Genomic DNA, 15,637 nt, shown 5'->3' with positions numbered 1-15,637 from the left:
ATATGACTTGTCAGAATAATATAATTTTATTATATGTATTTATGAAAAAATTATTCCATTCTATGATTTAAGGTGGATAAATGTAAATATAAATTTGTACAAATATTAGAACGTGTTAACAACGAAGGTAGTATATGGAATACTACAATAAAATAAAATGAAAAATATCTTCGAAGAATTTGAAAGTTGACTCTCAAAAAAAAATGAATCGCCATGAGGGAAAAAATAACGACAAAAAAGATGTTCCCCAACATTACGGTAAGACTTATAAAGTTCAGAACAAACAAATTCAGCTTTGATAACATTCTGCATTATATTTAAGCAATTATCAGTTTTACGATACTGTTTTCATATTTATTTCATGTTATTCGCTTTTCTTAATATTAAGATGTGCGCTCCGAATCCCTGACAAGTGCGAATCGGCATAATATAGACGTACAAGTTAAAATGAGACCACACAAATGCGGAACGTGTAATAAAGAATTTAAGAACAAATCGCATCTGAGTAGACATGAAAGAACACATAATGGCGAAAAACCTTACCAATGCGAATTTTGTGAAAAGACATTTAGGTGGGTATTTATGTGAAAAACAAAGGTTAGGAAAATAATTTGGTAATTCAAAATTAATGATTAAATTAATTAGTAAAAAATAATAAATATAGATAATAGTCCAAATACAATATCAATATTTAATTTAACTCGCAAAAAATAATAAATATTGCTACGGTTATATCGCAGTCAAAATGGAAATCTTAGACAGCATATGGTGGCAAAGCATTACAATGATGAACGTTACAAGTCTAATAAGGACCTATATACTGGCGGTGTATCATACAAATGCGGAACGTGTAATAAAGTGTTTAAGAGCAAAGCGCAACTGTGTAGACATGAGCTTATTCATAAAGGCGAAAAACCTTACCGTTGTGAGTTTTGTAGACAAATGTTTAGGCGAGTATTTAATTGAATAACAAGGATTAAGAAAATTGTTACTTCAATTCAATATCAATGATTAAATTATGATATGTTAAAGCTAATGAATATAAAAAATAATTCAGATACAATATCAATGATTAATTTAAGTGTTATAAAATTATAAATGTTGCAACGAATTGCAGGTACAAAACAAGCCTACAAGAGCACTATGTGGCAAAACATTACGATGATGAACGTTACATGTCTAATAAGGACCTATATACTGGAGGTGTATCATACAAATGCGGAACGTGTAATAAAGAGTTCAAGAACAAAACGCATCTGACTAATCATGAAAGAACACATAATGGCGAAAAACCTTACCAATGCGAATTTTGTGAAAAGATATTTAGGTGGGTATTTAAGTTAAAAACAAATGTTAGGAAAATAATTTGGTAAAAAATTAAATATTAATAATTCAATTAACTAGTAAAAAATAATAAACATAGATAATAATCCAAATGCAATATCAATATTTAAATTAACTCGCAAAAAATAATAAATATTGCAACGCATTGCAGGCTCAAAGCAACCCTAATAGAGCACATAGTGGCAAAGCATTACGATGATGAACGTTACAAGTCTAATAAGGACCTATATACTGGAGGTGTATCATACAAATGCGGAACGTGTAGTAAAGCGTTTAAAAAGAAAACGCATCTGACTAAACATGAAAGAACACATAATGGCGAAAAACCTTACCAATGCGAATTTTGTGAAAAGACATTTAGGTGGGTATTTATGTGAAAAACAAAGGTTAGGAAAATAATTTTGTTAATTTAATATTAATGATTAAATTAACTAGTAAAAAATGATGAATATAAATAATAATCAAGATACAATATCAATATTTAAATTAACTCGCAAAGAATAATAAATATTGCTACGGTTACATCGTAGTCTAAATCAAAATCGAAGACTTCACATGGTGTCAAAGCATTACAATGATGAACGTTACAAGTCTAATAAGGACCTATATACTGGAGGTGTATCATACAAATGCGGAACGTGTAATAAAGAGTTTATGCAGAAATCGATACTGCGTGTTCATGAGAGGACTCATATTAGAAAACAACCATACCTTTGTGAGTTTTGTGGACTAGTGTTCAGGTGGGTACTTCACTGAATAGCAAGAATCAAAGGAATTATTTCGATGAACATTGCTACGGAAACTTTACAGACTTTCTTCATCTCTAAAACAACACAAAACGATGGTTCACAAAAATAATTAACGTCATTACGAATATAAAGGATATGAATAGAGTCCTCGTACCAAATGAATACCTCGGTTATCACATAGTTATCATTCGGAGCACAAAGGTAGAAAACAACATCCTTACTAGGTATGTCTCGAAATTCTTGTTTTTCCATTTCTGTCTCACTTAATTGATTCAAATGATTTGAAGGACTCTTTTATATAATAATAATTAACACGTTAAATAGGGCGAATACGAGTCAAATTACAATTTTAAAATCTAAATTTGATAATTTATTCTAATATTATATATTGCGATGAATATCACGTAATTTTTGGCGTTTCGTCCCGGCTTCCACTACTAGACTCATCAGTAAGGTATTGTAGTGGAAGCCTACCTTATACGCCTCGGTAAGTTATTAAATCGAGATTCTATATAAAGAGATATACGCGTGTCTTAGCACTTGCGAGAATTTGCGAATATCGATAGACCTCTGATGGCGAGTCGACGTAGTGATATTCTTCGCAATATTTCTCCAAAGTAGGAAATAACGTTCTATTAATATATATAGTCATCCCCGTATAAAAAAAGATTTTTTTCAACTTTTGACAATATTTATGTGATATTCTAGGAACATTTCACGCCTATAGGGATTGACGTGTAACGTTGATAAAGCGTTTAAGACTCGAAACATTCTGTTTCTGAAAACTATTTGTTTCTTTTAATAACTTTAATGTAAATAATCCTTGCATTTACGTCATAGCTTGATCTGATGTAGTACACGTTCGGGAATTAAAGACCATACAACTTTCTCGAAAATAAAACTACAGATTGTACAAAAAGACAAGAGCAATTAGAGAGAGACGTTAACAATTAGAATTTGTGCTACGTGTCGTATACATAGTTCATGAAAATATCCTGATTTTCTCTGTGCGGCTCAAATTAACATCGATACTTTATTTAAAAGCGAGATTGCAATGATGAAACATGAAAATGAGATTATGAAGAAATGTCATACAATTTTTAAACTCTTCTGATTAAGAATAGATGAAATGGTGGGATGGATTCAATTTTCGTAAACATTTATCAGTCCATTTTGTAAATTGGTGGAAGATAGCAATGAGTTGCGTTAGGCTGCGTCAATCTGTGTTAGTATATTTCGCGTATGCTGGCTACCTTGAACTCGTACAGTCAACAATTTTGTATCACTGGCGGAAATTGCAAGTAATAATATCGTTATAAAACTTTACGAAAAGCTTAATATTGAGTGATATTGTCGCGAGCGTATGATCTTAAGAATATGTACCGTACTTGCGTGTATAGCGCTAGAAACATTATTCTTGCTTCTTTTATATTTGATAGATGCTTAAGCATGTCCCACAGGAAATGCTTAAGCATCTATCAAATAAAAAAATAACAGAATATAACATAAGAAAGAGCGCTAGACCAATGCGATAGGCTTTATTGATATAGTAATGTGACAGACGTACATGACGCCATCATGTAATTTATACTTTTAAATCACACGTAACCGGTTGTTCCAAACCATTACGCTATTTTTTAATGTCACGTGATAAAGAATTAAGTCGTGTTACAAATAATTACTTTACGTCGTTTAGTTCAATATGTGAATAAAATTTAAATTACTGAACCGCATATAATTACAAGAAAATGTACTGATCAACGTATGATTTCTCAAATTATTTGGTTAAATTATACAATTTTGTTATGGAACATTGTAACGTGCCTTTTTTTTTGGTATGCACCGACCTAGATTTTTATTTTTATTACTTAAATTTGTAATACAATTTTTATTTATTGGATTCGGATATAGGTATATCTTTTGCACTTCGATCTTATTTCTTAAAGAAAAAGTGTTACAACAATAGTTTTTGAAGATAACATCTAATAATGTTTGAATTAGGATCATTTTTGTAACTTCAATTACTTATTAGGAATTATTATATATTTATATTGAATAAAATTATACAATTTTCTGCTTTATATTTGTATTTAATAAAATAAGACATTTTTTAAATTTTCTTTCACGTGTAACAGCAAACTGCATGAATTTTATTATTTAATTTGTAATTTTTACTTGTGGACATGTATTAATTCTTTAATAAAAATAATAATTTAAACGTTGCTCTACAGTTTATCGCACTAATATTTTCATATATTATAATGTGTTTTGTTACTGATATTTAACACATTAATTTTACATATTTCGTTAGTTATTTCCACTGTAAATCAATATTTAACAAGAACTTTCAAATTAATTTGGAACAATTGCTTCTCTCGAAAAATTGTTGAAATGAAGGAATCGAAATAATTTACACACGACTACGCGTTCTTTAGAGTAATTAGCTTTGCAATCGTTGAATAGTCTCTATGTGACTAGCACTTGCCTATAGGTTTTCGTAGATCCGAATACATAATGTAATAAAATTAATGAATACATCAGTTGCAAAGCTGCTTCTTTCGTTGAATATAGCCACATCAATATGAATAAATTAGAAAAATAAAGGACTCTTTATGTAAACATAATTAAGTATAGAAAAAGGACGATAAAGGTCAAGTAATAAAATGAAAATAATATAGCGATTAAACGCTAAGTATGTAATAAATTTTGAAAAAAATGCATCGAACTAAAATTTAAATTACTAATAAAACAGTATATTTAAACGCTTATAACATATATTCAAAATTACGCAACCATTTTCGACTCTTGGTTTGAGTCATCTTCAGGCGTCTTCAAAATTCAAATATGTAGTTTAATTTAATCAAATATTAACTTCTCGATTTCTCCATTTAATAAGCACTATTGATAATAAACGATAGGAAAATTGTATACAAGACCAATATATCTGTAATTATAACGTAAAATTGACAAGCATACGTCGAATGAACTTTGTCAAATTTATAAGATATTTTAACTTACCAACGAGTTTATACCAAAAAAACTTAATTCAGAAAAATCGATTTGTCAGCAAATAACATGAAAAGAATTTAAGTCAAGAAGAAAATAGTCAAAAATTAAAATAGAAATGAAATTAAAGTACATATTCAACGGAAACCTGTTATAATATAAAATATCGAAACTTAGGTAACTACGTTGTGTAAATAGTCTGACAGATCACACTAGACTGAGCGAGAAGAAATTGTCGGTATCAAAAGATCACATTCTATTTACAATGGGGATATAAGATTTGTGAAGACCATCTGTATCAGTCTGTAAGTTTAGATTATGTTTTTGCTGTTTAATATTTAACATTTCAGAAACTAGGCGTTTTCTATGATTTGGGTCTTCATCTAAGATTTTTACATTTTCCCATTGAAAATCATGATCATTTTATAATCTATGGTCCGTAATAACTGATCAAGTAGACGTATTGTGTCTAATGTGACTGCGATGTTCATTAATCTGGTTTTCAACTGTCTTCCTATCTGTCCGACATAAGATGCTTCACAGTCATTGCACTGTATTTTATTATATATACTACTCTATTTTTTGATGTGTGAGTACGTACATCTTTTTGTACCATAATATATTTTCCCATCTTATTAGGACTGTGAAAAGAAACTCTAATGTCGTTCTTATTGAATCGTTTAAATTTCTCTGTATGGAAGGTATGAATGGAACCGTAAGCCAAGTAATGGAACCGGAAGCCAAGATACTGTTCTTTTGTTATCTGTATCATTTTCTTCTTGTTCTACATCGACTGTATATTTGTTTTTTTGTAAATGTTTTATTCGTTGGTTGATTGTAACGAAAATAAAAGAAAGTGGATAATCATTATCTAATAAAATATTGATAATAAGTGTTAAATTTTTGTGTGAAAATACTGCGTCAGAAAGTAAAAGGGCTTTATCAACCAATGAATAAATTGCGCCTTTCTTTTGTGAGATTGGATGGTTAGACAGAAAGTTTAAAAATCTATCTGAAAACGTGGGCTTACAATACCAATCAAACGCAAAACTGTTATTATAATTACTGTTATTGTAGTGTCTAAAAATTCTAATTTTTCTCCTCCAATTTCACATGTAAATTAGAGGCGTGGATGGAATGAGTTGAAAATCTGAAGTAATGTATCTATTTTTTCAGAATTAACTGAAGTACAAATATCATCCACATATCTGAAAAAAAAAAGGATGTCTATATTATAAGCTGACAAAGATACCGATTCTAATCTTCTCATTACAAAATCTACAATAATGAGTGATAATGGAGAATCCATGGAAATGTCGAAACATTGCCTATAAATCGAATTGTCAAATATAAAAAAGGTTGAGTCTAAAATAAATCTAACAGCCTCCAAGAACTCATTTTTCGGCAAGGGACAGTCTCTCGAGATAAAGCCCCACTGCTCATTAACACAATCCATGGCGATGTCTATGGGTATATTCGTGAACAGTGATACGACATCTAAAGAAATCAGTTTGTAATTTTCTCTTACTTTTATACTGTTTATTTTATCTATTAATAGAAAACTATTCTTAATATAACTGTTTGGCTTTGGAATTGTTTTGAATAAAATATTGTGCAAAAAGGTAGCTAATGAGTGTAATGGATTGCCTATCGATGAAACAATGAGTCTTAGAGGAAAATTAGGCTTGTGAATCTTCGGTAACCCATAAGCTCTTGGAAGTGACCCATCATTGCAATACAGAAATCTATACTTAGGACAAACAATAAAACTTTTAGACTTCTACCTAGTCAGCATGATCCTTATAGCTGACGTGAGTTTTTTAATGGGATCTCTATTTATAATGACGTATGTATTACTGTCGTCCAACGTAGAGTTCATTTGGGAAACATAATAATCTTTATCCAAGGCCACTGTGACATTACCCTTATCTACGTGTGTAAAGATAATGTTCACATCAATATGGCCAATATTCTGAAATTTTGAAAATAATAATACATTGTTCTCTCTACCGTTCTTCGTCACATTAGGATTGTAATTTTCATGCGGCATTCAACAGACCAAACAGTTGAGTGAGCGCTCACCACCATTGATGTGTTCTTCTGAATAAGATATCTGATTGGGTATACCTAAAAGTATACATCACTAATGGTGAGCTCTCACTTAATTTTGAGTCTGCTGAACATAGCCATTGCTAAAAGTGGCCGCTAACTTCATCGTCAACAAGTGACAACGTGAAATATACTATCAAACGTCTTTGTGTACGAACTATTGCAGTCAATATATTGTGTCCATATGCCATCGGATGGCAAAAATATGGAAAACAAAACAAAATCTAAGACCATAATGATTCGGAATTTCAAATCTCAATTTTATATTACATTTTTATAGGTTTTGCATCGCGATATCTATGTTTATACAGCAAGTAGAAAAATAAATAGATGCACTTTCGGAACACAATTTGAGCAATGGCTATCGATTGAGCGTACGTATAACTTGATTGGCTCAACCGTTATTGAGATCCAATACTCTTGATTATTCGTAACTCGTCGATTCGCGTAAAATAAAAGTGGCACGGCGCGTATCACGCTACGTGTAGTACTTGGCGCGAGACTGTACCTTGTATATAGATAACTAGTATACAATGTTAGTAATAAAAAAATATATATATACATATATATACAATAAAAAAAATAAATATAATAATACCGAAACTTTCATAAACGGAACTAACGGGTCCTTTTTCAGCGATATTTAAAGATGTTAAAAGTTAAATAGAGAAGAAAGCATATTCTTACCGTCTAAGCGACATGATTGTTTCGTACAAATTGTTTCATAGAAATTAATTCTCCTATTTTTGTGTGAGTGTAGAAATTCTGTAATAAAATGTATGGAAACAGGAGTATCTTTACATAATTTTCTGATTCTGTTAAGCGCAAGTTACACCCCAATTAAACTAGATATTTATTTTATAAAAAAAATTTTATTACCGCTCGATTTAGACCGGTTTTTTCTTTATACTTTGTACTGCACAAAAAAACGAGCGAAATCTAATTATAATAAGATCCTTTAAAAATACTTAACATTAATTTTGCTAGTTATGATTTATACCACTAGATAATAAGACATTGCTTTTAATCCTCGTGGTCCTATATAATTCAACATAAAGTATTGAAATAATAGAATTTACATATTTTATATGAAGAAAAATTAATACCAACTAAATTAATTTAAAATAAGTAAGCATTTTTCACAGGGTAACACAACATATAAAACGTAAGTGTACGAGTGAAATTTATAAAAAAGTGTAAATAATATCAAAGGCTAGTCACTAGGACAAAATGTCATGTCAGTTTTGGAAATAATCACTTATGTGTATTTATAGATACACATGTGTAGACCTTAACACAGTAGTTCCCAATATTTTAACGTGCTTGGACGTCAGCAAACAATTTAAAATTCATCTGTACCTCCACGTTTTCATTGCTACGCTTACGCCGTTAGTATTATATATAAGTTATTATACCATTAAAGCTCGTATTCATAGTCAGACAGACTGTGTACATAAGACGTCTACACATATATCTTTAGATGCTCAGTAACGACTAGTATAACACGTAGAGCATATAAAGATAAAGTTAAGAAAGTATTAAATGATAGGCCCTACTATGAAAATGTTTATATATGTTTAACAGCTCTATAACGTCAAGCGTTATTTTAATTTTAATTATCTCCTACGTTTATAATTTAATCTTGCTTTGACACACATATTTGATACTTTCTTATCGCATTCTCTGATAGATGTTAGCAGGGCTGGGCACATTTCAAATACAAGCATTGAAAGTACTTTGTATTTTTATTTCAAATACAATTTCCATACATTTTTTTAAATATGAGATTGTCGTATGTGAAAAATTTAATTTAATATCATTGTTGTTAAGAAGTCTGCTCTTTTTGACCCAATTCTTGCACTAGTTCATCCTTTTCATTCTCTTTTCGTGTGGAGAGAAGAGGATAAGGCATAGACTGCTGCAAAATTAAAGCAATAAAAACAGACTAAGGATGATTAGAAACAAATAAAAGCTTATTTTCAGTATATTATTATATGTATTTCAAATAAATCTATCAAATTTGAATTTAAATAAATTCCCTTCCTGCACATTAGATAACTCAAAATCAATATTCCAAATAAAAATCTTATAAGTATTTTGTATCTATATCTTAAAAAAAGTATTTTGTACTTTAAATCAATAAAAGTAAAAGTATTTTGTATTTTGTAATTTAATACAAAGATAATTAATATTTCGTATTTAGTATTACAATTACTATTTTAATGTATTTAAACCGGCTCTGACTGTCCGCATAATATATAATTTTTTTATATTTATAAAACAATTATTCCATTTTCTCTGATTTAAGGTGGATAAATGTAAATGTAAATTTGAACAAATATTAGAACGTGTTAACAACGAAGGTAACATAAGGAATATTACAATAAATAAAACGAAAAATACCTATGAAGAAATTGAAAGTTGACTCTCAAAAAAAATGAATCGCAATGAGGGAAATAATAACGACAAAAACGATGTTCCCCAACATCACGGTAAGATATATTAAGTTTAGGACACTTTCAGCTTTAGTAACTTACTGCATTGTATTTAAACAATTATCAGCTTTACAATATCGTTTTCTTATTTAATTCATGTTATTCGCTTTTCTTAATATTAAGATGTGCGCTCCGAATTCCCGACAAGTACAAATCGGCATAATATAGATGTACAAGTTGAAATGAGACCACATGAATGCGGAACGTGTGATAAAAGGTTTAGGTTTAAATCGAATTTGATAAGACATGGAAGAATTCATAATGACGAAAAACCTTACCAATGCGAATTTTGTGGAAAGACATTTAGGTGGGTATGTAAACGAAAAATAAATGTTAGGAAAATAATTTGGTAATTCAATATTAATGATTAAATTACCTAGTAAAAAATAATAAATATAGAAAATAATTCAAATACAATATCAACATTTAAATTAACTCGCAAAAAATAATAAATATTGCTACGGTTAAATCGCAGTCAAAATGTAAATTTAAGACGGCACATGGTGGCAAAGCATTACAATGATGAACGTTACAAGTCCAATAAGGACCTATATACTGGAGGTGTAACATACAAATGCGGAACGTGTAATAAAGAGTTTAAAAACAAAGCGCATCTGACTAAACATGAAAGAACACATAATGGCGATAAACCTTACAAATGCGAATTTTGCGGAATGACATTTAGGTTGGTAATTAAATGAAAAACAAAGGTTAGGAAAATAATTTGGTAATTCAATATTAATGATTAAATTAACGAGTAAAAAATAATAAATATATATAATAATCCAAATACAATATCAATATTTAAATTAACTCGCAAAAAATAATAAATATTGCTACGGTTACATCGCAGTCAAAATAACAATCTAAGACGGCACATGGTGGCAAAGCATTACAATGATGAACGTTACAAGTCCAATAAGGACCTATATACTGGAGGTGTAACATACAAATGCGGAACGTGTAATAAAGAGTTTAAAAACAAAGCGCATCTGACTAAACATGAAAGAACACATAATGGCGATAAACCTTACAAATGCGAATTTTGCGGAATGACATTTAGGTTGGTAATTAAATGAAAAACAAAGGTTAGGAAAATAATTTGGTAATTCAATATTAATGATTAAATTAACGAGTAAAAAATAATAAATATATATAATAATCCAAATACAATATCAATATTTAAATTAACTCGCAAAAAATAATAAATATTGCTACGGTTACATCGCAGTCAAAATAACAATCTAAGACGGCACATGGTGGCAAAGCATTACAATGATGAACGTTACAAGTCTAATAAGGACCTATATACTGGAGGTGTATCATGCAAATGTGGAACGTGTAATAAAGAATTTAAAACCAAAGCGCAACTGTGTAGACATGAGCTTATTCATACAGGCGAGAAACCTTACCAATGTGAGTTTTGTAGTCAAATATTTAGGTGAGTATTTAATTGAAGAACAAGGATTAAGAAAATTGTTAATTCAAATGTAAATGATTTAATTATCTGGTAAAAGCAATAAATATAGAAAATAATTCAAATAATAATAATCCAAATACAATATCAATATTTAAATTAACTCCCAAAAAATAATAAATATTACTACGGTTACATCGCAGTCAAAATGGACATCGAAGACAGCACATAGTGGCAACGCATTACAACGATGAACGTTACAAGTCTAATAAGGACCTATATACTGGAGGTGTATCATACAAATGCGGAACGTGTAATAAAGAGTTTAAGCACAAATCGATACTGATAGTTCATGAGAGGACTCATATTAGAAAACAACCATACCTTTGTGAGTTTTGTGGACTAGTGTTCAGGTGGGTACTTCACTGAATAGCAAGAATCAAAGGAATTATTTCGATGAACATTGCTACGGAAACTTTACAGACTTTCTTCATCTCTAAAACAACACAAAACGATGGTTCACAAAAATAATTTACGTCATTACGAATATAAAAGATATGAAAAGAGTCCTCTTACCAAATGAATACCTTGGTTATCACATAGACTCGGAGCACAAAGGTAGAAAACAACATCCTTGCGAGGTATGTGTCTAGTAATTTTTGTTCTTCCATTTCTGTCTCACTTGATTCACTTTGTCTTTTTAAGTTTCTATACATCAATTATAAATATGTTTTTTTTTCTGTTTGCATTAAAGTCATTATTATCAAATCTCAAGTCACGATTAAAACTTCTAATCGAAGATGCAGTGCCTAAATACCACAACGTCAGTGGTTGGTGAAAAGACGGGTATAGACGATATGCTTCTTTCCATGCAAGAGGCTAAAATTTTAAATAATATAAACACAATAATAAGCACATAGGAATAAATGAAGTAAAAACGCATAAATATGTTATAGATTAGTGCAAATATGACTGATTGTGAGTTTTGCCTCTTTTACGACTTTATTCAAATCAAAATATCTTATTAAATCTTCTTCGTGTACTATCGATCCTTCAAACAATGCCGAAATTTTGATACATAAATTTTATACTCGGTAAAAATAATATTTATTTTTTAGGATCAAACATTTTAACCATAATGCCATAGGAACGATACGCCATGTATATTAACAATGAGATAATCAAATATTATTGTATTTACTCTTTTTCTGTAATATAAAAATGACTGCCACAATATGTATAATGGTGACAGACGTACATGACATCATTATGTAATTTATACTTATAAATCACACGTAACCGGTTGTTCCAAACCATTACGCTATTTTTTAATGTCACGTGATAAAGGATTAAGTCGTGTTACAAATAATTACTTTACATCGTTTAATTCAATAAGAGAATAAAATTTTAAATAACTGAACCATACCTATATAATTACAAGAAAAGGAACTTGTCTTGTATGATTTCACAAATTATTTTTCTGAATTATACAATTTTGTCATGGAACATTGTAACGTGACTTTTTTTGGTATGCACCGACCTAAATTTTTATTTTTATTAATTAACAGTTTGAATACAATTTTTATATACTGGAATCGGATATAGGTGTATCTTTTGCACTTCGATCTTATTTCTTAAAGGAAAAGTATTACGACTATAGTTTTTGAAGATAACATCTAATAATGTTTGCATTAGGAGCATTTTTGTAACTTCAATTACTTATTAGGAATTATTATATATGTACATTAAATAAAATTATACAATTTTCTGGTTTATATTTATATTTAATAAAATAAGACATTCTTCAAATTATCTTTCAAGTGTAACAGCAAACTGCATGAATTTTGTTATTTAATTTGTAATTTTTACTTGTGGACATGTATTAATTCTTTAATAAAAATAATAATTTAAACGTTTTCTCTATAGTTTGTCGCACCAATCTTTTCATATATTATAATATGTTTTATTACTGATATTTAACACATTAATTTTTCATATTTCGTTAGTCATTTTCACTATAAATCTATAGTTAATAAGAACTTTCAAACTAATTTGGAACCATTTCTTCTCTCAAAAAATTTTCAAAATAAAGGAATCGAAATAATTTAACCTCGACTACGTTCAGTAGAGTAATTAGCTTTGTAATCGTTGTAATAGTGTCTATGTGACTAGTACTTGCCTATAGATTTTCTTAGATCCGAATACGTAATGTAACGCATTTAAAAAATACATCAATTGCAAAGCTGCTTCTTCCGTTGAATGTAGCCACAGCAATATGACCATTATTCTGAAATCCTGAAAATAATAATACATTGTTCTCTCTACCGTTCTTCGTCACATTAGGAATGTAATTTTCATGCAGTATTCAGCAGACGAAACAATTGAGTGAGCGCTCATTACTGTTGATGTGTTCTTCTGAATAAAAAACCTGATTGGGTGATCTAAAAGTATACATCAATAACGACGAGCTCTCACTTAATTGTTGAGTCTGCTGAACAAAGCCATTGCTAAAAGTGGCCGCTAACGTCATCGTCAACAAGCGACAACGTGAAATATGCTAACAAACGCCAAATTTGTGTCCGAACTATTGCAGTTAACAGATTGTGTCGATATGCCATTTGGGCTGCGTTCAGAAACATCACCCGAATACCTCCATATATCGTCTTATTTTGTTTAACATTGAATGAACAACAAGGATAAGATGATACTCGGAGAAACCTGGGTGATATTTCCGAACGCAGCCCTGATAGCAAAAATATGGAATACAAAACAAAATCTGAGACCATAACGTATCGGAATTTTAAATCTCATTTTTATATTACATTTTAAGTTTTGCATCGTGATATCTACGTTTATAGTGCACGTAGAAATGTTTTTAAAAACACTTTCGGAACATAACTTGAGCGATGTCTATCGATTGAGCGTACGTATAACTTGATTGGCTCAATCCTTATTGAGATCCAATACTCTTGATTGTTCGTAACTCGTCGATTCGCGTAAAATAAAAGTGGCACGGCGCGTATCACGCTACGTGTTTACTTGGCGCGAGACAGTACCTTGTATATAAATAATTAGTTTACAATCTTACAAAAATATATTCATAAATACAATAAAAAGAATAAATATAATAATACCGAAAGTTTCATAAATGGAACTCATGGGTCCTTTTTCAGCGATATTTGAAGATGTTAAAAGTTATAGAGAAGAAATCATATTCTTACCGTCTAAGCGACATGATTGTTTCGTACAAATTGTTTCGAAGAAATGAATTATCCTATTTTTGTGTGAGTGTAGAAATTCTGTAATAAATTGTATGGAAACAGGATTACCTTTACATAATTGTCTGATTCTGTTAAACGCAAGTGTTACCCCAATTAAACTAGATACTTATTTTATCAAAAAAATCTTATTACTGCTCGATTTAGACCGGTTTTTCCTTTATACTTTGTACTGCAATAAACGAGCGGAATGTAATTATAATAAGATCCTTTAAAAATACCTAACATTAATTTTGCTAGTTATGATTCAGACCACTAGACAATAAGACATTGCTTTTAATTCTCGTGGTCTTATATAATTCAACATAAAGTATTGAAATAATAGTATTTACATATTTTATATGAAGAAAAATTAATATCAATTAAATTAATTTAAAATAAGTAAGCATTTTTCGCAGAGTAACACATCATATAAAACGTAAGTATACGAGTGATTTCTATAAAGCAGTGTAAATAATATCAAAGGCTAGTCGCTAGGGCAAAATGTCACGTCAGTTTTGGAAAGAATCACTTATATGTATTTATAGGTACACATGTGTAGACCTTGACACAGTAGGTCCCAAGATTTTAACGTGCTTGGACGTCAGCAAACAGTGTAAAATTCATCTGTACTTCTACGTTTTGATTGCTACGCTTACGCCGTTAGTATTGCATATAGGTTATTATATCATTATATCTCGTATTCATAGTCAGACAGAATGATATATGATTATGTACATAAGACGTCCATACATTTATCCTTAGATGCTCAGTAACCACTAGTATAATACGTAGAGCATATAAAGATAGAATTAAGAAAACATTAAATGTTAGGCCCAACTACGAAAATCGTTATATATATATGTTTAACAGTTATGTAACGTCAGGCGTTACTTTAATTTTCATTATCTCCTGCATTTATAATTTAATCTTGCTTTGACACACCTATCTAATACTTTCTTATAGCATTTAGTGACAGATGTTAACAGGACTGGGCACATCTCAAATACAAGCATTGAAAGTAGTTTGTATTTTTATTTTAAATACAATTTCCATGCATTTTTTTGTAATATGAGATTGTCGTATGTGAAAAGTTTCAGTTATTACAATCCCTGTTGTCAAGAAGTCTGCTCATTTTGATTTATATATAGCTCTTGCAATATTTCATGTATTTTTATTTTCTATTCACGTGGAGAGAAAAATATGAAACATATACTGCTGCAAAATATGAGCCATGAAAACCTAAGGATTATTAGAAAC

At 29.8% G+C, this 15,637-nt stretch overlaps 1 protein-coding gene across 1 annotated transcript; it reads left to right on the top strand.

Annotated features, from left to right (window-relative positions):
- Positions 1-200: 200 nt before the first annotated feature.
- Positions 201-11,958, top strand: LOC108783121 (zinc finger protein 665-like). Its single transcript, XM_018551609.1, has 12 exons — positions 201-258; positions 389-572; positions 741-950; positions 1,118-1,327; positions 1,496-1,705; positions 1,875-2,084; positions 10,179-10,388; positions 10,557-10,766; positions 10,935-11,144; positions 11,324-11,508; positions 11,676-11,761; positions 11,875-11,958. The coding sequence occupies exons 1-12, from the start codon at positions 204-206 to the stop codon at positions 11,956-11,958; spliced, it is 2,064 nt and encodes a 687-aa protein (XP_018407111.1). The 5' UTR covers positions 201-203.
- The last annotated feature ends 3,679 nt before the right edge of the window (positions 11,959-15,637 follow it).

Source organism: Cyphomyrmex costatus, unplaced genomic scaffold (genome assembly GCF_001594065.2).
Source record: "Cyphomyrmex costatus isolate MS0001 unplaced genomic scaffold, Ccosl1.0 scaffold142, whole genome shotgun sequence".
NCBI classification, from domain to species: Eukaryota; Metazoa; Arthropoda; class Insecta; order Hymenoptera; family Formicidae; genus Cyphomyrmex; species Cyphomyrmex costatus.
This window is presented reverse-complemented; position numbering and strand designations above follow the sequence as displayed.